Source organism: Ranitomeya variabilis, chromosome 7, assembly GCF_051348905.1.
Source record: "Ranitomeya variabilis isolate aRanVar5 chromosome 7, aRanVar5.hap1, whole genome shotgun sequence".
NCBI lineage: Eukaryota > Metazoa > Chordata > Amphibia > Anura > Dendrobatidae > Ranitomeya > Ranitomeya variabilis.
This window is the reverse complement of record NC_135238.1, coordinates 243,146,617-243,159,372: the sequence shown is the minus strand read 5'-3', so window position 1 is coordinate 243,159,372 and position 12,756 is coordinate 243,146,617. Positions and strand designations below refer to the sequence as shown.

General features: G+C 48.4%; 2 protein-coding genes across 2 annotated transcripts in view; both read left to right on the top strand.

Moving 5' to 3' along the window:
- ESYT3 (extended synaptotagmin 3) overlaps positions 1-12,756 on the top strand; it is a 45,010-nt gene that overhangs the window by 21,548 nt on the left and 10,706 nt on the right. The window lies entirely within an intron of this gene.
- LOC143785132 (uncharacterized) lies at positions 1,173-11,106 on the top strand. Its single transcript, XM_077273807.1, has 2 exons — positions 1,173-1,190; positions 9,709-11,106. The coding sequence occupies exons 1-2, from the start codon at positions 1,173-1,175 to the stop codon at positions 10,972-10,974; spliced, it is 1,284 nt and encodes a 427-aa protein (XP_077129922.1). The 3' UTR covers positions 10,975-11,106.

The window sequence follows — 12,756 nt, the reverse complement described above, 5'->3', positions numbered from 1 at the left end:
CTTAGGTCAGTCAGGGTACTGCAGCTAGGATAATTAGTCGCCAGAAAGGCTGCCTGCTATGTACTGCCTAATGGGCACACTGCAGTGAGGGCGATATAATTACCACCACTCAGGCAGGAACAATAATTAACAACACCGTTGGTCGCTACAAAGCCCCCCCCAATCGCACAGGACAAATTCCGCTGCCACCAGCTCTGATTTCTTACGTAGTAACGGGTCCGGAGCCAACCCAAATTAGTAGCGTAATTCACCTCAGAGGACGTGACAGTTCGTTATAGAGCAAGGAGAGACAAGCTAGTAATTTTATATATTTTACTTCAAAAAAAGGTAGGCAGTGTTTACAAAGTATAAAAAGTTATTATAAAGCCAGACAATTCTCGTATGTACAAACAATTACAAATAAAATGGGATTAAAGTTGAAAAACACTTACATTTCGTTATGTCATATCATTTCATGGCCGATCATGTGCTGTGGAGCATGCACACATCTAGATGCATATCATGCATCTGTCTGTCAGCTAGACAATGGACAAATACACACTCACAACTCAGCAGGGTTAAGATATGCCCTCTCGTCATGACATAACTGAGTGGGCTGAGATATGAAATGCACTCCTCTTTTATCAGAGTTATGAAATGCTGTTTTTACCCATTTTTCTGCGTATGAACCTCGTAGCAGAAAGACACAGTTATCACTATGCTCAGCAAGTCCTGAAGGTTAATTTAAGTGGAAACACGTCTTGGCTGTAATGCGTTTCTCACTTTCGGCTAAGCACTGGGCTCCCCAACCCCACCAGCTGGATCCCTTTCCTTGCAGTTTTTGGAAATATGGGCAGCTTATTTCTGTACCTATCCTGTTATGATATATTTGGTCTTAAAGGACCACTGTAGCTACACAAAAGAATTGCCATGCTTTTCTATTTTTTACGCTTGGCTCCACAGTGGCAAACAAACATTCCTGGGGAGGGGAATCGAGTGGCTTGAATTCCACTGTGCAAGCAGGCAGAAGGGGGGGGGGGTCGAATCTGCAGCATGTGCCTGTCCTCCGCTCTTGGATGTAGCAGAGCTCAGAGTGTGCGCGATAATACACAATCAAATACCTCATGTTCCTGACAGTGTGTTAGGATGATAATACACGGTGGGTACACGTGGCGGTGGTACAGTGTGTTAGTATGATACTTTATAAACAGGTAGCGGGATGCAGTGACGGACAGGAGGCAGACCAAGGGTTAACAAGGGGTTTAATAAACAGTAGTTGCTCCTCTCGGGGAGATATGTACACAAGGAGCAAGGTTATACCTAATACAGAGAGAACTAATAGGGGGAAGGTTTTTCAATAAACAGGGGAGAATAATACAAATAATACTCTTAACACTTTGGGCATCGGCCACGGGAGTGCTCCTGCCCATCACTGAGGAAGTTTAGATTGCGTGACAAAAAAAAAACATCTGTCACAGTTCTGTGAAAAAATGGGGGAAACTTCCCTGGCGTTAAGTGTCCTCCTGTGGCCCTGATGATGGCGGTGTCCTCCTGTGGCCCTGATGATGGCGGTGTCCTCCTGTGGCCCTGATGGCGGTGTCCTCCTGTGGCCCTGATGATGGTGTCCTCTGGTGGTCCTGGCTGTGGTGGTGTCCTCTGGTGGTCCTGGATGTGGTGGTGTCCTCTGGTGGTCCTGGCTGTGGTAGTCTGTGGTATTATCACGGGCACTGGCCCCAACGGATGAAGGGAGGAAGGAGGAATAGTCTCTTTCCTCAGCGGTGAGTCTCTACACTGCCGGACACTGTGACACCTTCCTGACGCTCCGTCCGCTGTGCTGTACCGATGAGCGCCTGTATCCCGTACACGGACCTTGCCTCTCACGGTCAGTACTCCCGGCTGGGGCGGTCTCGTCTGTGTCGTCAGCTGAGTCAGCAGTCTCTTAACGGTTCGCGATGTAAGCGGGAACAGTGGTGTTAGCGAGCACCGCGTTATCTGTGGTGTCTGTGAGACCCTGTCGGTCGGTTCCTGTCAGCGCGTCCTCTCGTCTCTGGCTCCGTCGCCTCACAGCTGATCTCCTCTGACAGGACTCTCCCGCGCGCCATTTCTGCACACGCATTAACTGTCTGCTTAGCCACGGCCCCTTCTCTCGAGCACAGAGAAACCCCGAGCTCTCCCCCTGTTTCCTAGGTGACAGACCCGACGGTCCCGGACCCGTTACGGATGAGGCAAACCTGGTTAGTTTCTCCCCCCTACAAATACACGGTGGGTGCAGGCGGCGTTACACTGTCAGGATAATATACGGTGGGTACAGGCGGCGTTACACTGTCAGCATAATATATGGTGGGTACAGGCGGCGTTACACTGTCAGGATAATATACGGTGGGTACAGGCGGCGTTACACTGTCAGGATAATACACGGTGGGTACAGGCGGCATTACACTGTCAGGATAATATACGGTGGGTACAAGCGGCATTACAATGTCAGCATAATATACGGTGGGTACAGGCGGCGTTACACTGTCAGCATAATACACGGTGGGTACAGGCGGCTTTAGTGTGTCAGGATAATATACGGTGGGTACAGGCGGCGTTACACTGTCAGGATAATATACGGTGGGTACAGGCGGCGTTACACTGTCAGGATAATATACGGTGGGTACAGGCGGCGTTACAATGTCATGATAATATACGGTGGGTACAGGCGGCATTACAATGTCATGATAATATACGGTGGGTACAGGCGGCGTTACACTGTCAGCATAATATACGGTGGGTACAGGCGGCGTTACACTGTCAGGATAATATACGGTGGGTACAGGCGGCGTTACAATGTCAGGATAATACACGGTGGGTACAGGCGGCATTACAATGTCATGATAATATACGGTGGGTACAGGCGGCATTACAATGTCAGGATAATATACGGTGGGTACAGGCGGCATTACAATGTCAGCATAATACAAGGTGGGTACAGGCGGCGTTACACTGTCATGATGATATACGGTGGGTACAGGCAGCGTTACACTGTCAGGATAATACACGGTGGGTACAGGCGGCGTTACACTGTCATGATGATATACGGTGGGTACAGGCGGCGTTACAATGTCAGGATAATACACGGTGAGTACAGGCAGCGTTACAATGTCAGGATAATATACGGTGGGTACAGGCGGCGTTACAATGTCAGGATAATATACGGTGGGTACAGGCGGCGTTACACTGTCAGCATAATACAAGGTGGGTACAGGCGGCGTTACACTGTCATGATGATATACGGTGGGTACAGGCAGCGTTACACTGTCAGGATAATATACGGTGGGTACAGGCGGCTTTAGTGTCAGGATAATATACGGTGGGTACAGGCGGCATTACACTGTCATGATGATATACGGTGGGTACAGGCGGCGTTACAATGTCAGGATAATACACGGTGGGTACAGGCGGCTTTAGTGTCAGGATAATATACGGTGGGTACAGGCGGCATTACACTGTCATGATGATATACGGTGGGTACAGGCGGCGTTACACTGTCAGCATAATACACGGTGGGTACAGGCGGCTTTAGTGTCAGGATAATATACGGTGGGTACAGGTGGCGTTATAATGTGTCAGGATAATACACGGCGGGTACAGGTGGCGTTATAATGTGTCAGGATAATACACGGCGGGTACAGGTGGCGTTATAATGTGTCAGGATAATTCACTGTGGGTACAGGTGGCGTTATAATGTGTCAGGATAATACACGGCGGGTACAGGTGGCGTTATGTGTCAGGATAATACACGGCGGGTACAGGTGGCGTTATAATGTGTCAGGATAATGCACTGTGGGTACAGGTGGCGTTATAATGTGTCAGGATAATACACAGTGGGTACAGGTGGCGGTATAATGTGTCAGGATAATACACAGCGGGTACAGGTGGCGTTATAATGTGTCAGTATAACACACGGCGGGTACAGGTGGCGTTATAATGTGTCAGGATAATACACAGTGGGTACAGGTGGCGGTATAATGTGTCAGGATAATACACAGCGGGTACAGGTGGCGTTATAATGTGTCAGTATAATACACGGTGGGTACAGGTGGCGTTATGTGTCAGGATAATACACGGCGGGTACAGGTGGCGTTATAATGTGTCAGGATAATACACGGTGGGTACAGGCGGCGTTATAATGTGTCAGGATAATACACGGTGGGTACAGGCGGCGTTATAATGTGTCAGTATAATACACGGTGGGTACAGGTGGCGTTATAATGTGTCAGTATAATACACGGTGGGTACAGGTGGCGTTATAATGTGTCAGTATAATACACGGTGGGTACAGGTGGCGTTATAATGTGTCAGTATAATACACGGTGGGTACAGGTGGCGTTATAATGTGTCAGGATAATACACGGTGGGTACAGGCAGCATTATAATGTGTCTGATACATATAGTACATGTTGTTGGTTCAGCACAGCGGCCCAGATCGCAGTGACGGTTGGTGCGGCCTCTCAGACAGTGTGGGGCCATCCTCTGGGTGGCTCACCCCTCTCGGACAGTGTGTGGCCTGTTGTGAATTCTGCTCTTGGGCTCCCTCTGGTGGTTGTTGGTGGTAGTGCAGTTGTCTTGGGGTTGTAATCCTGGGCAGGTGTTTCTGCTGATTGCAGCTCTACTAGGTATTTAGGTTTGCAGGATCCATGAGTCCTTGCCAGTCGTCCATTGTTCTGGGAGGGATTGCATCTCTCTCTGGCTCCTCATGCCCTGCTGCCAATTCAGCTAAGATAAGTGTCTGGTTTTTGTCTCTGTGCACACATGCAGTGTGCTTTGCAATTCAGTGCAATTCATTGTGTTTTTGTCCAGCTTAGACTTTGTTTGGATTTTTCAGTCATGCTGGATTCTCAGGAGATGCAGATATACTTTCTATGTCTTTAGTTAGATGTAGAATATTTGTATTATCTGCTGTGGATATTTTTAGGATTTTAATACTGACCGCTTAGAATTCTGTCCTGTCCTTTTCTATTTAGCTAGAAGTGCCTCTTTTGCTAAATCCTGTTTTTCTGCCTGCGTGTGTCTTTCCTCTTATACTCGCAGTCAATATTTGTGGGGGGCTGCCTATCCTTTGGGGTTCTGCTCTGAGGCAAGATAGAATTCCCATTTCCATCTATAGGGGTATTTAGTCCTCCGGCTGTGTCGAGGTGTCTAGGATGTGTTAGGTACACCCCACGGTTACTTCTAGTTGCGGTGTTAGTTTAGGGTTTGCGGTCAGTACAGGTTCCACCTACTCCTGAGAAAGTCTCTCATGCGGCTCCACGGTCACCGGATCATAACAGTACAACTGGCCAACAATGAGTTAAATGCATCTCAGAAGAAGGGAAGAAAGAGCCATTTTTTTTTCTGTAGCCTGCTTTGTCTTTTCTTCCCTCTTTTCCTCTGGGTGACTGAGGAGTCTTGTGCTAGCATGGATGTTCAGGGATTAGTTTCTCGTGTAGACCAGCTTGCTGCTAGGGTACAGGGTATTTCTGATTATATTGCTCAGACTCCGCTTTTAGAGCCTAGGATTCCTACTCCTGATTTGTTTTTTGGGGACAGGCCCAAATTTTTGACTTTTAAAAACAACTGTAAACTGTTTTTTTTGCTCTGAAGCCTCGTTCCTCTGGTGATCCCATTCAGCAGGTTAAAATTGTCATCTCCCTGCTGCGTGGCGATCCACAGGATTGGGCATTTTCCCTGGAATCTGGGAATCCGGCCTTGCTTAATGTAGATGCCTTTTTTCAGGCTCTAGGATTATTATATGATGAACCAAATTCTGTGGATCAAGCGGAGAAGACCTTGTTGGCCCTGTCTCAGGGTCAAGAAGTGGCAGAATTGTATTGTCAGAAGTTTAGAAAATGGTCTGTGCTGACTAAATGGAATGAGGATGCTTTGGCGGCAATTTTCAGAAAGGGTCTTTCTGAAGCCCTTAAAGATGTTATGGTGGGGTTTCCCACGCCTTCCGGTCTGAGTGATTCTATGTCTCTGGCCATTCAGATCGATCGGCGCTTGCGGGAGCGCAGAACTGTGCGCGCTGTGGCGTTGTCCTCAGAGCAGATGCCTGAGCCAATGCAGTGTGATAGGATTCTGTCTAGAACGGAACAACAAGGATTCAGACGTCAGAATAGGTTGTGTTTTTATTGTGGCGATGCTTCTCATGTCATTTCAGTCTGCCCAAAGCGTACAAAGAGAATCGCTAGTTCAGTTACCATCGGAACTGTACAACCTAAATTTCTGTTATCTGTGACCTTGATCTGCTCATTGTCGTCGTTTTCTGTCATGGCGTTTGTGGATTCAGGCGCCGCTTTGAACTTAATGGACTTTGAATTTGCCAGGCGTTGTGGTTTCCCCTTGCAGTCTTTGCAGAACCCTATTCCTTTAAGGGGCATTGATGCTACACCTTTGGCTAAAAATAAACCCCAGTTTTGGACACAGGTGACCATGTGCATGGCGCCAGCCCATCAGGAAGATTGTCGTTTTCTGGTGTTGCATAATTTGCATGATGCTATTGTGCTGAAGTTTCCATGGTTGCAGATACATAATCCTGTGTTGGATTGGAAGTCTATGTCTGTGACTAGCTGGGGTTGTCAGGGGGTTCATAATGACGTTCCTGTGATGTCAATCTCCTCTTCTTCCTCTTCTGAAATTCCAGAGTTCTTGTCTGATTTTCAGGATGTGTTCGGTGAGCCCAAGTCCAGTTCCCTTCCACCGCATAGGGACTGTGATTATGCGATTGACTTGATTCCAGGCTGTAAGTTTCCTAAGGGCCGACTTTTCAACCTGTCTGTGCCTGAACATACCGCCATGCGGAGTTATGTTAAGGAGTCTTTGGAGAAAGGGCATATTCAACCATCTTCTTCACCATTGGGAGCAGGTTTTTTTTTTTGTTGCTAAGAAGGATGGCTCCTTGAGACCTTGTATTGATTATCGCCTCTTGAATAAGATCACGGTCAAGTTTCAATACCCTTTACCTCTGCTTTCCGATTTGTTTGCCAGGATTAAGGGGGCTAGTTGGTTTACTAAAATTGACCTTCGGGGGGCATATAATCTTGTTCGTATTAAGCAGGGTGACGAATGGAAAACTGCTTTTAATACGCCCGAAGGCCATTTTGAATACCTTGTGATGCCATTCGGACTCTCTAATGCTCCATCTGTTTTTCAGTCCTTCATGCATGATATCTTCCGGAATTATCTTGATAAATTCATGATTGTATATTTGGATGATATTTTGATTTTTTCTGATGATTGGGAGTCTCATGTGAAACAAGTCAGGATGGTATTTCAGATCCTTCGTGATAATGCTTTGTTTGTGAAGGGGTCTAAGTGTCTCTTTGGAGTACAGAAGGTTTCTTTTTTGGGCTTCATTTTTTCTCCCTCATCTATAGAGATGGATCCGGTTAAGGTTCAGGCCATTCATGATTGGATTCAGCCCACATCTGTGAAGAGCCTTCAGAAATTTTTGGGCTTTGCTAATTTTTATCGCCGTTTCATTGCTAACTTCTCCAGTGTGGTTAAACCCCTGACCCATTTGACGAAGAAAGGCGCTGATGTAACGAATTGGTCCTCTGCGGCTGTCTCTGCCTTTCAGGAGCTTAAACGCCGATTTACTTCTGCCCCTGTCTTGCGTCAGCCGGATGTTTCTCTTCCATTTCAGGTTGAGGTTGACGCTTCTGAGATTGGGGCAGGGGCCGTTTTGTCTCAGAGGAATTCTGATGGTTCCTTGATGAAACCGTGTGCCTTCTTTTCCCGTAAGTTTTCGCCTGCTGAACGCAATTATGATGTCGGCAATCGGGAGTTGTTGGCTGTGAAGTGGGCGTTTGAGGAATGGCGACATTGGCTTGAGGGAGCCAAGCACCGTATTGTGGTCTTGACCGATCATAAAAATCTGATTTACCTCGAATCTGCCAAACGGCTGAATCCTAGACAGGCTCGATGGTCCCTGTTTTTCTCCCGTTTTGATTTTGTTGTCTCGTATCTTCCGGGTTCTAAGAATGTTAAGGCTGATGCCCTCTCTAGGAGTTTTTTGCCTGATTCTCCTGAGGTACTTGAGCCGGTCAGCATTCTGAAGGAAGGGGTGGTCCTTTCTGCCATTTCCCCTGATTTGCGACGGGTTCTGCAGGAATTTCAGGCTGACAAACCTGACCGCTGTCCAGTGGGGAAACTGTTTGTTCCTGATAGATGGATTAGTAGAGTGATTTCTGAGGTTCATTGTTCTGTGTTGGCTGGCCATCCTGGTATTTTTGGTACCAGAGATTTGGTTGGTAGGTCCTTTTGGTGGCCTTCTTTGTCGCGTGATGTGCGTTCTTTTGTGCAGTCCTGTGGGACTTGTGCGCGGGCCAAGCCTTGTTGTTCCCATGCTAGTGGGTTGCTTTTGCCTTTGCCGGTCACTGAGAGGCCCTGGACGCATATTTCTATGGATTTTATTTCAGATCTTCCGGTTTCCCAGAGGATGTCGGTTATCTGGGTGGTTTGTGACCGGTTTTCTAAGATGGTTCATTTGGTGCCTTTGCCTAAATTGCCTTCCTCTTCTGATTTGGTTCCGTTGTTTTTTCAGCATGTGGTTCGTTTGCATGGTATTCCGGAGAATATTGTGTCCGACAGAGGTTCCCAGTTTGTTTCTAGGTTTTGGCGGGCCTTTTGTGCTAGGCTGGGCATTGATTTGTCTTTTTCTTCCGCATTTCATCCTCAGACAAATGGCCAGACCGAGCGAACTAATCAGACTTTGGAAACTTATTTGAGATGCTTTGTGTCTGCTGATCAGGATGATTGGGTGGCTTTCTTGCCATTGGCCGAGTTTGCCCTTAATAATCGGGCTAGTTCGGCTACCTTGGTTTTCCCTTCCCCCATGACGGCACACCTGAGAGAGGGGATCCGCCCAGTCAGGACAGGAACCCTACTGAAAATAAAAGGGCGGTACCTCTCCCTCGCTTCAGTTGGGTTTCCTGTCCTGACAGGGACCCTTGTGCTGAACACGGCGGTTCGACTTACCCAGGTCCCGTCCCGGCGTGGAAGAACAGGCAGCGCCTGTGCGTCGGAGGTTCGGGTCCTGGAGGCGCCGTCCGCAGGTCCCCCCGGGTCACTGCGTCCGTGCGGGCGTTGTGCAGCATGGTTGGAGGACCGGGTTCCTTCCATGGCTGCCACGCCGCCCACCCCTCTCTGCCGGCGCGGCGGCCGCTTCCGGGTCGCTCTTCTGACGTCGCACGTCAGGCCCGCTGTGAATGGGCGTGCCCGTGTGACGTCGGAGGCAGGCGCCGGATCCAAGATGGCGGCGCCCATGAAGAAAACGCCGGCCGGTGAATGAAGACTCCGGCGGCATGGCAGAGAGGGGGAGGGATCACTATTGGGCACCGGAGAGGCGGGGAGTGCAGTGGTCGCCCCATAAAAGGGTGCTGGACCACAGAAGACGCGCTCATGTCCAAAAACTTCGCCATGGAGGTAGGACAACAAGAGCAGCTGCAGCAGTCTTCTTCACAGCAGCAGCAGCCGGAGCTCTCACCAGATGCCTTGCCGAGCCACCAACATACCAGGAGCAGCCGCTCAAGTGGTAAAAACAGTGGTCGTTCCGTCCGGCAAGATTTGTCAACGTCCAGGAGGGACGCTTCACGTGCATCTGTCCAGCCTCAAAAATCGGTACCCTTGATTGTCGGCGGTGGTGAGTGATCTACGTGAATGTATCCCTTATGGTAACAGGGTCCATTTTTCTGTTTTGATCACTAGGGGTCCAGGAAAGCTACCGGTAAAACAAAGAACCGAGAGTGTGCCCTTTGTAAAAACCCGCTCGCAGTGCAGTATCGGAAGGATCTCTGTGCTGACTGCATAAATAAGACTATTCAAGAAGAAACCCCTAATTTCACCACTAGCCTTAAAGCCATAATACAGGCTGAAATAAAAGACTCCTTAAAATTGGCCCTTAGCGAACCAAGAGGGGGAAGCCGTAGGGCGTCTACAGAGTCGGATACCTCTCAGAGACAAGGGAGTCATAAAACATCCCGATCTCCCTCTACTTCCCCAGCCTCGGTCCACTCTTCAGATTCCTCCTCGGACAGTGATTCAGGAGGTCGTCCGTGCCTTCCCACGGAGGACGTGGACAAATTAGTCAAAGCAGTTAGGTCTGCAATGGGCCTTAAAGAGGAGAAGACACCTAGGTCACTAGAGGATGTCATGTTTGGTGGCTTAGAAGAGAGGAGGAAACGCACGTTTCCAGTTAATGCAAAAATAAAAGCATTAATTGAGAAAGAGTGGAAAAGACCTGAAAAAATGGGTTCTTTGCCCTCTTCATCCAAAAGGAGATATCCCTTTGAAAATAAAGACTCTGAACCTTGGGAAAAGATCCCCAAAATTGACGGAGCGGTAGCCAAATGCTTAAAAAAATCATCCCTTCCATTAGAAGACTCGGGTGTTCTTAAAGACCCGCTTGACAAAAAAGCAGATGGTTTTCTCAGACATATCTGGGAAGCCTCAGCGGGGGGCCTGAAGCCAGCAATCGCTGGAACTTGTACGGCCCGCGCTCTGATGGTCTGGCTACAGCAGATAGAGGATCAGCTAAGGGACAAGGTACCCAGATCCGACATCCTTGCCAATATATCCTTGGTGCAAGGGGCAGCAGCCTTTTTAGCAGACTCTTCTGCGGATTCCGCAAGACTAACGGCCAGAGCAGCGAGCTTGTCTAATGCGGCAAGAAGAGCCCTCTGGCTCAAAGGTTGTCCGGGGGATTTACCATCTAAACACAAGCTGTGCTCCATCCCATGTGATGGCCAACTCCTCTTTGGGAAAAAACTTGAAGAAATCCTGGAACATGCAGGAGATAAAAAGAAAGGCTTTCCCAATATCCCTAAAGAGTCCAAAAAACCCTTTTTTCGGAGGAGAAGATTTAATAGAGGTCGCCCCCCAGGAGAAAGAAAAAACTGGGACTTTAGGGATAAGAGAGGCTCAGGCTACATGTTCAAAGGGCCCTCTACATCGGCAAAGAAATCCCCCCAATGACATTACGCCAGAAGTGGGAGGAAGACTCTCCCTCTTCTTTCCGGCCTGGGTAAACATCTCCCCCAGTACCTGGGTCATAAATATAATCAGAGACGGCCTCAAAATAAAATTCACCTGTCCACCCAGACGAAACTTTATTATAACTCCCCGAAGAAAGTCCCAGCAGGAACAATCTGCCCTAGAAGCCGAAGTCCTGGGACTTATCCACAAAAAGGTTCTTCTGGAGGTTCCGGTTCAGGAGGAGGGAGACGGGTTTTACTCCCCCCTCTTCTTAATCCAAAAACCGGATGGTTCTTGGAGAACTATTATAAACTTAAAAAAACTCAACCAATCCATAGAGAACTACTCTTTCAAGATGGAGTCTATAAATACGACCATAAAACTCCTTTTCCAACACTGCTTCATGGCAGTAATAGACTTGAAAGATGCGTATTATCATATACCAATGCATCCGGAATATCAGAAATACTTGAGAGTAGCTCTCTATGTCCAGAACCAGATGAAACATTATCAATACACAGCCCTTCCGTTCGGTCTGTCTACAGCTCCCAGGGTGTTCACCAAGGTGATGGTGGAAGTAATGTCATACCTCCGGTCCCGGGATGTAGTCATTGTCCCATATCTGGACGATTTCCTGGTAATAGGAAGATCAGAGTCCCACTGCACTCATCAAGTATCAGTGGTAACATCAACTCTAAGGGAGCTGGGTTGGATAATAAATATCCCCAAGTCCAGACTGCTGCCAGTAAAATTACAGTCCTTCCTGGGGTTAATACTGGACTCCGAACGTCAGCTCTGCCTTCTTCCAGAAAACAAGGTAGACAAAATAATAAATCTGACCGGTACAGCAATACGCCAGCCGACAATGACTCTGAGAAAGGCAATGTCCCTTCTAGGCTCGTTAACATCGTGTATTCCGGCAGTAGAATGGGCACAATTCCACCTAAGACAACTACAGTGGGAAGTTCTCTCAGCCCAAAGACTGCTAAAAGGGCATTTAGAAGGAAATCTATGTCTCTCCCTGGGCGTAAGGGATTCCCTAGTTTGGTGGACTGTGAGAAACCACCTGACAATGGGGGTCCGGTGGCAAAATCCGGTCATAGACATTATCACGACCGACGCAAGCGGTACAGGTTGGGGGGCTCACCTGAGGTCTCACTCTGTACAAGGGACCTGGTCCATACGAGAAAAGAACTATGGATCAAACGAAAAAGAGCTGTGGGCAGTGGAGAAATCCCTAAGACATTTTCTTCCTTTACTCCGGGGTCGCCATACTCGAATCCTGACGGACAATCGAGCAGTGGTGGCGTATGTCAATCATCAGGGGGGAACGAGGTCCAAAGGCCTCATGCAGGCATCAAACATACTCTTTCAACTAGCAGAACAACACCTGTCATCTCTGTCGGCATTGCACATCAAAGGCACAGAAAACACTCAAGCGGACTTCCTGAGTCGCAGAGGCTTAAGGCAGGGGGAATGGTCATTAAACCCCCAGATATTTCAACAAATAGTCCAAGCCTGGGGCACACCAGAGATAGACTTGTTCGCCAACTCCCACAACAGAAAAGTCAGGAGGTTCTGCTCCTTGAATCCGAGAGAACATCCCTTCGCAGTAGATGCCCTACTGATACCTTGGAAGTTTTCTCTGGCCTACGCATTCCCCCCGATAGTGATGATTCCAGCTGTGATCCGGAAGATCAGAGAGGATCAGGCGAATATCATCTTCATAGCTCCTTTTTGGCCAAGGAGACCTTGGTTCTCCCTTCTAAGGCAGATGTCGGT